Here is a 13,396-nt window from a genome sequence, read left to right as displayed (position 1 = left end):
ACACCTTGTTGAACCATTTCATTCTTTCAGGGTATTGATGATAAACAGCTTCAATCCTGTGTATCTGTGAGGGGGCGACACAATCGAATTTACACCTTATTCAAACCAACAAAACTTGCTTCTCCATTTCCTGCCCTGTGAAGATATCCCACCGTTCCACAATGCAGCATTGTCTGAATCAGCCTTTGATCCCATATACTGGTCAATCTGAAACACTCAACGCTTTCAGATGGAGAAACTAGATTTACCCCACACATTCCAACACACAATTGGATGGTTAGCAACTCAAAAATGTCCCAGAAATGTGATTTCTTGCTGTGGGTTTAAACAGTCAGACTGCAATATGTCAGGGTACTTTTCAATCAAGGAAACATCAGAATTGGAATGAGAGACAGGGAGAGAGAAAAAGAGAGGTGGACAGTGAGAAGCAGTAAGATAATTAGGGATAGAGAGAGCGTGTTGGCAGAAAAGAGAAAGAAAGAGTGAGATCGGAAACGGACCCCAGCAGAGACAGAGGAAACAGTGAAAGAGAGATTGATGGATAGAAATTGGGAGCGAAGGAGAGAGTGAGGGAGCGAGATGGAGAGAGGGAGACAGAGAGACTGACAGAGAGCAAGAGAGAGAGAGGGACAGAGATAAAGAGAGAGAGAGAGAGACAGGGAGACTGAAAGAGAGAGCGAGAGAGAGAGAGGAACAAACGGAGAGAGAGACTGACAGAGAGAAAGCGAGAGGGAAAGAGAGAGTTGGGCATTTAATCTCCCTCCACACTGTCCCAGCAAACCTCCCCGGGCAGGTGAAGCACGGGGTTAGATACAGAGTTCCTCTCTCTCGCTCTCTCTTTCAGTCTCCCTGTCTCTCTGTCAGTCTCTCTCTCTGTCTGTTTCTCTCACTCTCGCTCTCTACACTATCGCATCAAACACTCCAAGGGCAGGTACAGGGGGTTAGATATAGAGTAAAGCTCCCTCTACACTGTCCCATCAAACACTCCCAGGGCAGGTACAGGGAGTTAGATACAGAGTAAAGCTCCCTCTACACTATCCCATCAAACACTCCCAGGGCAGGTACAGGGGGTTAGATACAGAGTAAAGCTCCCTCGACACTGTCCCATCAAACACTCCCAGGGCAGGTACAGCACGGGGTTAGACACAGAGTAAAGCTCCCTCTACACTGTCCCATCAAACCCTCCCACGACAGGTACAGGGGGTTAGATACAGAGTAAAGCTCCCTCTACACTGTCCCATCAAACACTCCCACGGCAGGTACACCTTTAAGCAGTTAACGTTAAATTAGAGAGTCGTCGGTCTCTGTAATCAATCTCCCAGTGTTAACATAAAATGGCGACCATTAACAAATGTAAAATGGATGACTGAAGATCGGTGTCTGCATTGTCACTGTGGTTCTGGGAGAGCTTCAGAGAGACAGAGAGAGAGAGAGAGAGGGAGAGATATACAGAGAGAGACTGAATGAGAGAGAGACAGAGAGAGAGTGATACAGGTTGGGAGACAGATAGTGAGAGAGAGAAACAGATTGATAGAGAGAGAGGGGGAAAGGCAGAGATAAAGACACAGAGAGATACAGAGAGAGAGAGACAGAGCAAGAGGGAGAGAGAGACAGATAGACAGAGAGAGAGGGAATCATAGAGAGACGGAGAGAAAGAGAGACGGAGATAAAGAGAGAGAGAGAGAGAGGGGGGAGGACAGAGAGAGAGAGAGAGAGAGATATGGAGAGAGTGAGGGAGAGAGAGAGAGCGAGGGTGAGGGAGAGAGAGAGAGAGCGAGAGTGAGAGCGAGAAACAGATAGAGAGAGACAGAGATATATAGCGAGGGAAAGAGACACAGACCGAGAGCGACAGATGGAGAGAGATAGAGACATAGATATATAGAGAGGCAGTGAGGCACAGAGAGAGAGAGAGAGAGACATAGAGATAGATAGATAGAGAGACAGAGAGAGAAATATCCAGACAGTAAGAGAGCACGCGAGAGAGAGAGAGACAGAGAGAGATAGCGAGAGAGAGAGGGAGAAATACAGAGAGACAGAGAGAGACAGTCGGAGAGAGAAACAGAGATAGGCAGACAGAGCGAGATGGAGACAGAGAGAGAAAGAGAGACAGAGAGAGACACAAAGAAAAATACAGAGTGAGAGAGAGAGAGACAGAGAAAAATATAGAGCGAGAGACAGAGAGAGACAGGGCTAGAGTGAAACAGAGAGAAAGAGAGAGAAAGAGAGAGAAAGTGAGACAGGGAGAGAGTGTAAGAGAGAGAGAGACAGAGATAGAGATAGGCAGACTGACAGAGAGAGAGAAAGAGAGACAGAATTATAGTGAGATACAGAGAGAGACAGACAGAGAGAGATAGAGAGAGACGAGAGAGAGAAGGTGAGAGAGAGAGAGAGACAGAGCGAGAGAGAGAGAGGCAGAGAGAGAGACAGATTGAGAGCGAGAGACGGAGCGAGATAGAGAAACTCAGAGAGAGAAGGTGAGAGAGCGAGAGAGAGAAAGACAGAGAAAAATATAGAGCGAGAGAGAGAGAGACAGAGCGAGAGGGAGAGACAGTTAGAGAGGGAAAGATGGAGAGAGAAACAGAGACAGAAAGAGAGAGAGGGAGAGAGAGAGAGAGAGGGAAAGATAGAGGAAGACAGTGAAACAGAGAGAAAGAGACAGCGATAGAGACAGAGAGACAGGGAGAAAGAGAGAGAGAGAAAGAGAGAGTGAGAGACAGGGAGAGAGGGAGAAAGAGAGAGAGAGGGAGAGACAGAGAAAGAGACAGAGACATAGTGAGACAGATGGAAAACAGAGAAAGACAGAGATAGAGAGAGAGACACAGAGATGGGAAGAAACAGCGAGAGAGAGAGAGAGATAGTTGGAGAGAGAGAGAGAGATAAAGACAGATAGAGAGATAGAGAGATAGAGAGAGACAGGATATATAGAGGGAGAGATGCAGAGAGAGAGGGGGAGACCGAGAGAGATAGAGCGCAAGAGAGAGAGAGAAAGATAGAGATAGACACAGATAGAGAGATATATAGAGTCAGAGAGATATAGAGAGACAGTGAGGCACAGAGAGAGCGCGACATAGAGCGAGCGACAGAGAGAGACAGATCGAGAGAGACAGTGAGAGAGAGAGAGAGAAAGAGACGGAGAGAGAGAGACAGAGAGAGAGAGACAGATAGAGAGAGTGAGAGAGACAGAAAGAGAGAAAGAAAGACAGAGAGAGAGATTGAGAGTCAGAGACAGAGAGTGATAGAGACAAGAGTGAGAGAGACAGAGAGAGAGATAGGGAGAGAGGGTGAGGGAGAGACACAGAGCGAGAGAGAAAGAGAGAGAGATGGAGTGTGACAGAGAGAGAGACAGTCGGAGAGAGAGCCAGATATATTCAGACAGAGATAGAGATAGAGAGAGACAGAGAGCGACAGAGACAGAGAGACAGAGAAAGACACAGAGAAATATACAGAGTGAGGGACAGAGAGAGAGAAAAATACAGAGCGAGAGAGAGAGACAGATAGGGAGCTAGCCTTAGAGGGAAAGGGAGAGACACAGATTGAGAGAAAAAGAGACAGAGAGCGACAGAGAGAGAGATAGAGAGACAGAGAGAGAGACAGTCGGAGAGAGAGCCAGAGATAGGCAGACAGAGATAGAGATAGAGAGAGACACAGAGAGAGAAACAGAGAGAGACACAGAGAAATATACAGAGTGAGAGAGAGAGAGACAGAGTAAAATACAGAGCAAGAGTGAGAGACAGAGAGAGACAGAGCGAGAGTGAGAAATAGAGAGACAGAGAGAGACAGTCGGAGAGAGAGCCAGATATATTCAGACAGAGATAGAGATCGAGAGAGACAGAGAGAGACAGAGACAGAGAGACAGAGAAAGACACAGAGAAATATACAGAATGAGGGACAGAGAGAGAGAAAAATACAGTGCGAGAGAGAGAGACAGATAAAGAGCTAGCCTGAGAGGGAAAGGGAGAGACATAGAGTGAGAGAAAAAGAGACAGAGAGGCAGAGAGCGACAGAGAGAGAGATAGAGAGACAGAGTGAGACAGTCGGAGAGAGACAGAGATAGTCAGACAGAGATATTGATAGAGAGAGACAGAGAGAGACAGAGACAGAGAAACAGAGAGAGACACAGATAAATAAACAGAGTGAGAGAGAGAGAGAAAGAGTAAAATACAGAGCAAGAGAGAGAGAGAGAGAGACAGAGCGAGAGAGGGAGAGAGAGAGACAGAGAGAGAGAGAGAGACAGTGAAATATACAGAGAAATATAGAGTGAGAATGAAAGACAGAGAAAAATACAGAGCGAGAGAGAGAGAGACAGAGCGAGACAGAGCGAGAGAGAGAGAGAGAGAGACACAGAGAGAGACAGAGAGAGAGAGAGACAGAGAGATAGAGAGACAAAGATAGGCAGACAGACAGCGGGAGATAGAGACAGCATTATAGAGAGATATCGAGAGAGGGAGAGACGGTGAGAAAGACAGAGAGAGACAGAGAGAGTGGGAAAGACAGATTGACACAGAGAGAGAGTCAGAGAGAGGGAAAGACAGAGAGAGAGAGAGAGAGAGACAGAGACAGAGACAGAGAGATGGTTAGCGAGAGGGGAAAAGATGGAGATAAAGAATCGGAAAGATACAGAGAGAGTGAGAGACAGAGCGAGTGTGAGAGAAAGAGAGAGAGACAGAGGGAGAGACAGAAAGAGAGAGAGAGACAGAGGTAGGCAGACAGACAGAGAGAGAAAGAGAGACAGACTTATAGAGAGTTAAAGAGAGAGAGAGGGAGAGACAGAGCGAGATAGAGAGAGACTCAGAGAGAGAGGGTGAGCGAGACAGAGGCAGAGGGAGAGAGAAAGAGGCCGAGAGAGAGAGAGACAGACAGAGAGAGACAGAGAGAGATAAATAGAAAGAGAGAAAGAAACAGAGAAAGAGAGAGACGGAGACAGAGACAGAGGCAGAGTGAGAAATAGAGACAAACAGAATGAGAGAGACAGAGAGAGACAGAGTGAGAGAGTCAGAGAGAGACAGAGAGAGACAGAGATAGAAACAGAGAGAGAGATTCATAGAGAGAGAAAGACGGAGATAAAGACAGTGAGAAATACATAGAGAGAGAAACAGAGTGAGAGGGAGAGAGAGCCCGAGACAGAGAGAAAGACAGAGAGAGAGAGCGAAAGACAGAGAGAGAGAGAGAGAAAGACAGAGCGGTAGATAGACAGAGTGAGAGAGATAGAGACAGAGAGAGAGAGAGAGAGAGAGAGACAGACAGAAAGCGAGAGAGAGAGAAAAAGGGAGTGAGACAGGCAGACAGACAGAGAGACGGAGAGCGAGGAGAGGGAATGAGACAGAGAGAGCGAGAGAGAAAGACAGAGAGTGAGAGATAGAGAGAGAAAGACAGAGAGATAGAGAGACAAAAATAGAGAAATAGAGAGAGCGAGAAACACAGAGAGAGTGAGAGAGAGGGATAGAAAGCGAGGGTGACAGAGAGAGAGAGACAGCGAGCGAGAGAGAGACATTGAAACATAGAAAATAGGTGCAGGAGCAGGCCATTTAGCCCTTCTAGCCTGCACCGCCATTCAATGAGTTCATGGCTGAACATGAAACTTCAGTACCCCCTTCCTGCATTCTTGCCATAACCCTTGATCCCCCGAGTAGTAAGGACTTCATCTAACTCCCTTTTGAATATATTTAGTGAATTGGCCTCAACTACTTTCTGTGGTAGAGAATTCCACAGGTTCACCACTCTCTGGGTGAAGAAGTTTCTCCTCATCTCGGTCCTAAATGGCTTACCCCTTATCTTCAGATTGTGAGCCCTGGTTCTGGACTTCCCCAACATTGGGAACATTCTTCCTGCATCTAACCTGTCTAAACCCGTCAGAATTTTAAACGTTTCTATGAGGTCCCCTCTCATTCTTCTGAACTCCAGTGAATACAAGCCCAGTTGATCCAATCTTTCTTGATAGGTCAGTCCCGCCATCCCGGGAATCAGTCTGGTGAGTCTTCGCTGCACTCCCTCAATAGCAAGAATGTTTTTCCTCAAGTTAGGAGACCAAAACTGTACACAATACTCCAGGTGTGGCCTCACCAAGGCCCTGTACAACTGTAGCAACACCTCCCTGCCCTTGTACTCAAATCCCCTCGCTATGAAGGCCAACATGCCATTTGCTTTCTTAACCGCCTGCTGTACCTGCATGCCAACCTTCAATGACTGATGTACCATGACACCCAGGTCTCGTTGCACCTTCCCTTTTCCTAATCTGTCACCATTCAGATAATAGTCTGTCTCTCTGTTTTTACCACCAAAGTGGATAACCTCACATTTATCAACATTATACTTCATCTGCCATGCATTTGCCCACTCACCTAACCTATCCAAGTCACTCTGCAGCCTAATAGCATCCTCCTCGCAGCTCACACTGCCACCCAACTTAGTGTCATCCGCAAATTTGGAGATACTACATTTAATCCCCTCGTCTAAATCATTAATGTACAATGTAAACAGCTGGGGCCCCAGCACAGAACCTTGCGGTACCCCACTAGTCACTGCCTGCCAATCTGAAAAGTACCCATTTACTCCTACTCTTTGCTTCCTGTCTGACAACCAGTTCTCAATCCACGTCAGCACACTACCCCAAATCCCATGTGCTTTAACTTTGCACATTAATCTCTTGTGTGGGACCTTGTCGAAAGCCTTCTGAAAGTCCAAATATACCACATCAACTGGTTCTCCTTTGTCCACTTTACTGGAAACATCCTCAAAAAATTCCAGAAGATTTGTCAAGCATGATTTCCCTTTCACAATTCCATGCTGACTTGGACCTATCATGTCACCATTTTCCAGATGCACTGCTATGACATCCTTAATAATTGATTCCATCATTTTACCCACTACTGAGGTCAGGCTGACCGGTCTATAATTCCCTGTTTTCTCTCTCCCTACTTTTTTAAAAAGTGGGGTTACATTGGCTACCCTCCACTCCATAGGAACTGATCCAGATAAAATGGAATGTTGGAAAATAACTGTCAATGCATCCGCTATTTCCAAGGCCACCTCCTTAAGTACTCTGGGATGCAGTCCATCAGGCCCTGGGAATTTATCGGCCTTCAATCCCATCAATTTCCCCAACACAATTTCCCAACTAATAAAGATTTCCCTCAGTTCCTCCTCCTTACTAGACCCCCCGACCCCTTTTATATCCGGAAGGTTGTTTGTATCCTCCTTAGTGAATACCGAACCAAAGTACTTGTTCAATTGGTCTGCCATTTCTTTGTTCCCCGTTATGACTTCCCCTGATTCTGACTGCAGGGGACCTACGTTTGTCTTTACTAACCTTTTTCTCTTCACATACCTATAGAAACGTTTGAAATCCGCCTTAATATTCCCTGCAAGCTTCTTCTCGTACTCCATTTTCCCTGCCCTAATCAAACCCTTTGTCCTCCTCTGCTGAGTTCTAAATTTCTCCCAGTCCCCAGGTTCACTGCTATTTCTGGCCAATTTGTATGCCACTTCCTTGGCTTTAATACTATCCCTGATTTCCCTTGATAGCCACGGTTAAGCCACCTTCCCTTCTTTATTTTTACGCCAGACAGGAATGTACAATTATTGTAATTCATCCATGCGGTCTCTAAATGTCTGCCATTGCCCATCCACAGTCAACCCCCTAAGTATCATTCGCCAATCTACCCTAGCCAATTCACGCCTCATACCTTCAAAGTTACCCTTCTTTAAGTTCTGGACCATGGTCTCTGTATTTACTGTTTCATTCTCCATCCTAATGCAGAATTCCACCATATTATGGTCACTCTTCCCCAAGGGGCCTCGCACAATGAGATTGCTAATTAATCCTCTCTCATTACATGACACCCAGTCTAAGATGGCCTCCCCCCTAGTTGGTTCCTCGACATATTGGTCTAGAAAACCATCCCTTATGCACTCCTTGAAATCCTCCTCCACCGTATTGCTTCCAGTTTGGCTAGCCCAATCTATGTACATATTAAAGTCACCCATTATAACTGCTACACCTTTATAGCATGCACCCCTAATTTCCTGTTTGATGCCCTCCCCAACATCCCTATTACTGTTTGGAGGTCTGTGCACAACTCCTAATAACGTTTTTTGCCCTTTGGTGTTCTGTAGCTCTACCCATATAGATTCCACATCATCCAAGCTAATGTCTTTCCTAACTATTGCATTAATCTCCTCTTTAACCAGCAATGCTATCCCACCTCCTTTTCCTTTTATTCTATCCTTCCTGAATGTTGAATACCCCTGGATGTTGAGTTCCCAGCCCTGATCATCCTGGAGCCACGTCTCCGTAATCCCAATCACATCATATTTGTTCACATCTATTTGCACAGTCAGATATTCTGCTACATTACGAAAACTGGCAGGTGTACAAATATCCCTGCACTCCCCAATGGCTATCCTTCCTCGAACGAGGTACCAGCAAAATGGGTCAGCCTTAGAATGTTTTTTAAACGCAAATAAACACCACCGTTTTCTCACACCAGATTTTGCTAGGGTGTTTGCATGCTTTCCCAATTGTCTGACGTTACTTCAATATGGCACAAAGTTCTTTTATTAGGTATTACACAAAGGTGAGCATTTATCAGTCGTTTACACTATAGAACGAAAATGATATCACCCGTGCTGCCTCAGGTAGTTTTAGTTACCTTTTGTTCGGAGTCTGAAAGAAACAGTCCAACGCACCAAGGCTCTCTTCCACCTCACCCAGTCTGGAGTATCTTCTGTTCATTGGCCCTTGGGTTGAACTCATCCCACTCGAGGTGTTCTCTGTTCGTTGGTCTTTGCCTTGGAATCAAGCCGCTTGGGCTATTCTATGTTCATTGTCCCTTATCTTGTCTGTTTGGATCCAGATCCTCCTCCCGTGGGCCACTACTACCTGGTCCCTCTCCAGGCTCAGCCCTTGCTCCTGGTACTTTACAGTCTAACTCTCATAAGTGGCCCTTTTATCCTACTTTTCCAGCGGTACCATGAGTCGATATTGACACAGGTACCATTTACGGGTCTTTCCAAATGGTGGGCTGGCCAATAGCGCGTGGAGTTTCTTTCAGACGAAGGAAAGAAGAGTCGGACCTCACCCCATCCATAACTTTGATGGACAAGGGCTGATTGACTAGTCCTCAAGATGCCATATATTTATGGCTGACCAATTACCGGCCTACAAGAGGGGAAGAGGGTTGTTCTTCCATTTTATCTGGCTCTTGCTTTTTCTCAAGGCCTTAGCCAGCAACTTCAGAACATGTGATCTCCTATTCTACAAATATTATCCTGTCCCAGGCTTCGTACTTTCAAAAACCAATTGTAAAGACAGTGCCTTATGTAATCTCAAGACCATTTAGTTGATTCTCACATTGCATTAAATGCATGAAGTTAAAATGCTTCTTGTTCTCAGTTTTGCAATGCTTGACACATTTTAGGCTTCAGGACTACTGCATACTTGTTCGATTAACATGAAAAAGATGAACATATAAAAAAAATAAAAAGTTATATTTCAAAAATGCATGTTGTACATTGAATCTAAACACGTGTGTAAAGTTATAAGAAGGATCGACAATCAGTTCGTAGTCATTAAGTACATCTCTGGCTAATACAAATGAGATTAAAAAAATACATATCCAATCGAGATTTAACATATAGTGGAATGTTATTTCACAGATGAGCCTGTGTTAAGTAGTGCTGCAGTAAATAGTGCAGACTGGAGCAAGAAACTCCCACTCCAGAGACTTCATCACACATATCTGGCTGAAATTCAAGTGAAATATAGAGGGAATGCTGCACTGTCGGCGGTGCCATCTTTCAGATGAGTGTTATGGTCTCCCAGGAGGGCGGAGACGGTCCTATGACACCATTTCTAAGAAGAGCAGGGGAGTTATCCAGTTGCACAAACCTATATTTATCCCGCAATCAAATTCATGACTAACGGAGATTAACTTGTTATTGTAACATTGCTGTTTTTGGAACCCTGCTGTGTACAAATTACCTGCAGCAATGGCTACAAAAGTACAGTGACTAAAGGTCAAAAATTATGTAATTGGCTGTAAAGACTTTTGCGATATCCATTGGTTGTGAAAGGCGCTATGCAAATTCAAGAATTTCTATAAATGCGGGAAATATTGAGTTGAGGAGCAATTGAACGGTGGAGTTTGTCCGAGCGACTAAATGGCCTACTCCTGTCTCTGCATTCCTCAGCCTCTATAATATCACAAAACATATCAACGTGAAATAACGGCAATGGATAATACTAGAAGACAGTGTCGTGAATCCCCACCGCAGCCCACCAAATCAATGGGGAGGTAGATACCCAGAGAGATTCTGCTTCTCACGTGTCAGAAGCTATTCTAATACTGTACCGGTCCCTTGTCACAGTTAGCCCTCTGGAAACGGTTTTAAAATCATCTGTAACGTTTGAAAAATGTTAATTGCAGTGAAACGAGGCTTATTTCGAGCCCTTTTCTATGGTTACATTTTTCTATCCTAGTTTTTAGATTAATTTTATTCTAGGTGTTGGTGCAAATCCCGAATTCATGCCGTTCTAAAGATATACATTGCTCATTCAATTGCAAGCCTCAACTCCGAGATTGAAAGGGATGATTGAGTGGTGTAAAATTTGAAATTTGATTGGAAATTCGGGGAATTCGCTTTGTGCATTGACAGGAGTGAAGCGCAACATTTAACAAGAGGAAAACTGAAGCTGTTTCTGTTTAAGGTGCGGAAGTCATGCCGGCAGAGCTCGGCTTTCTGTACATTGTTAGTTAGAAATATGAGCAATATATTAGGCCAAGCTTTTGGGCGGTTTCACATCAAACACTTGTATTATCATTTTGGATATAATCAGTGCAGCACAAACATTACAGTGAAGGGAGGTGACGTGCGGCCAAATGGCTGGAAGTAATATCAATGCTCCTGATCATTCATGGTCCCACGGGTAGGGTCCCGCAATTATAAATGATGTTTTCTCTTCAGCTCTCATCTCACAATTATTTGGATCTCTATTTCCAGTGCCAAGAGTCACCAGACAGCATGAGAGTTCCGTTAACTGCCTATCCATTTTCCTGGTTACCACCAATTCTACAGGCATTAATGATTTACTATCCGATTATAGCAGCCATTGGAATCCCCGGTAAGTGATTATATGCCGTTACAAAATTTGTGAATAAAGTTGGGATATAATGTATTCCTATCTCAGGAACTGTCTTTTTGTAACGATCCTTAACAATTCAGTCCAAAGGCAGAAATTCAGTGACAGTATTTCTCACTCAACCTTGTTCATTGACTGAACATTTGGTGACTTTTAATCTTCTTTAACCCCGCATAATACCTCCAGATTAATTTCCACATGTAATGTCTTTCAAACTTGTTCCATTTTAACTGAGCGTCGAGCAATTTTTATTCAATGGACTATTTTAATTCTATTTTTCCATGACTCGTCTTGTCTCCCCGAACACTCAGTAATATCTGACAGATTATATTTTACTGAACATTCAGCGTGTTGTAAAATGCTCCAGTTTGTCTCCCATTGACTCCCGCTTTGGAGACAGACACTGACAGCCGATCATGGACATATACCTGGGAATTCTGACAGTCAGGACCGGGATTTGTTCAGTCCCGTCAATCAGAATCTACCCGCTGTTCTCGGTCTGGTTCCAGCAAAGTGCCAGATATTATTCCTGGTGATCACAATCCATGCCGAGTGTGGGATTGTGTTCCATGCAGGAACACAGACTCTCTCCCTCATCTTCTCCACTGACCGGTGACCAGCCTGTTTTCAGACTCGCCTTCACCTTCCCGGCGGAGATTGTTCTGCCTTCAGCCGGTGGGACGCAGCTGGTTTCTGTCACATCCATTCCTGCAGCGGTACAGGTCAGACCGGGAATCCGTGCTGTGAGAGAGCGATTGGAACAAGGCAGCGGCGCTCTATGCAGCTGTCCTGGGTTTGTCCACATTTAAAAACCCGTTTTAGATTCAATACCTGCATTTTAACCAAAGCACCGTCTCCATGCCGGGTCATGGTGCCTTTATACTAATCGCACACATTTATTGTTCAGACCAAACGCTTGCAGGGTGATATAACATCGCCTGTACCCTCAGTAAGTCTGTCCGCTCGGTGATCCACACACATTCACTTTAATTTCACTTCAGATACTGAGAGATAGAGGAATTTCTAGTCACATTTACCCACCATATCCCTTTATCGCCTCTTCCTCCAGCCACGGACCCAATCTACTTTGAATTCTGACAGTTTCTGCCTCAACCTCTATCCATGTAACTGAACTCCACCGCCTCCCGGATCCCTGTATAAAAAAGCTTCTCCCGCTCTCTCTTCTCTCTGTTCCATTGTCTTCTATTTCATCTACTTTCTACAGCGCCTTGTTCTGAAACACACATCTACTGGAATCAGTCTGCTTCTATCTACCTTCTTCCATCCTGTCAATAATTTTAAACACATCTGTCATATCGCCCTGTTATCTGTGTCTGTATTACATTCCTCTATCTCACATTTACAGTTTATGTGGCAGAGCCCAGGGTATCGAACCAGTGTGTTTTATCACCCATTGTACCACTGACTAACTTTCCCACTTCAGTTGGGAAACTGAAATCGCAAATTCTGTCCCATGAGTTCTCACCACCCTGCACTAATAAATTGCCTTGCATGTGTGTGTTTGAAGAAACATGATCAGCATTAAAGTCCAATATTACGGCTGCTTTTAACACTCTGCAGAGTATATTTGAAGAGGTTACTCAATGAGAACAGATTGAAGTGAGTTGTCTCACTGTCCCGCTGACTCTCACAAATCTCAGGATCATTGCAGCCTAATGCTCCTACTGCAAGTTTCGGCCCTGTATTACTAAGAGTATCTCTCACTATATCAGCTCATATGGTCAGTTGTAACATGTGCCGCACCAAGAGTCCCCATCATTTCACAGAGATCAATACAGTTTGATTTATTGTATTACCATTTGCTGTGTTCCAGTTCTCGGCGTGGTAATTGGTGTTCCCGGTAACGTGCTTAGTTTGTGAAGCAAAAGCGCCAAATTGTGTCAGCTGCGGTAATTTTAACAATAAATATGATCAGTACTCGGTGCATTGGAATGTCTGTTCCCATCGTCTCAAATTGTATTACATTGTCAGTTAAGTCCCTGCTTTGATAATGTATTTCAGTTATTATTCGTAAAAATGGGAACCCACGTAATTAGCGGTAATCTTACGACTTGGTTCGATAGTTGTTTGCACGGAAGGAACCACAGAATAGGGATAAATGTTAAAGGAATTTCGGCTTTTATCACAAGGGGGAAGATATTTACAACTGAGGAAGTCTGTTCTCGCTGTACAGAGATTTGGTCATATCCCATTTGGAATACATACGTTTAGTTTTGGGCACATATCGCAGGATAGATG

The 13,396-nt window shown here is 44.6% G+C and overlaps 1 protein-coding gene across 1 annotated transcript in view; it reads left to right on the top strand.

Moving 5' to 3' along the window:
- LOC139249483 (probable G-protein coupled receptor 139) overlaps positions 1 to 13,396 on the top strand; it is a gene marked incomplete at its 5' end in the record, with an annotated part of 52,115 nt that overhangs the window by 31,913 nt on the left and 6,806 nt on the right. Inside the window, 2 exons of the mRNA XM_070872435.1 lie at positions 8,853 to 8,911; positions 10,999 to 11,119. Coding sequence (XP_070728536.1) covers positions 8,853 to 8,911; positions 10,999 to 11,119 — 180 coding nt within the window. The remainder of the gene's footprint in view (positions 1 to 8,852; positions 8,912 to 10,998; positions 11,120 to 13,396) is intronic.

Source organism: Pristiophorus japonicus, unplaced genomic scaffold (assembly GCF_044704955.1).
Source record: "Pristiophorus japonicus isolate sPriJap1 unplaced genomic scaffold, sPriJap1.hap1 HAP1_SCAFFOLD_315, whole genome shotgun sequence".
Classification (NCBI taxonomy): Eukaryota; Metazoa; Chordata; class Chondrichthyes; family Pristiophoridae; genus Pristiophorus; species Pristiophorus japonicus.
Note: the sequence above shows the minus strand (reverse complement) of the source record. Positions and strands in the feature narration are given on the sequence as shown.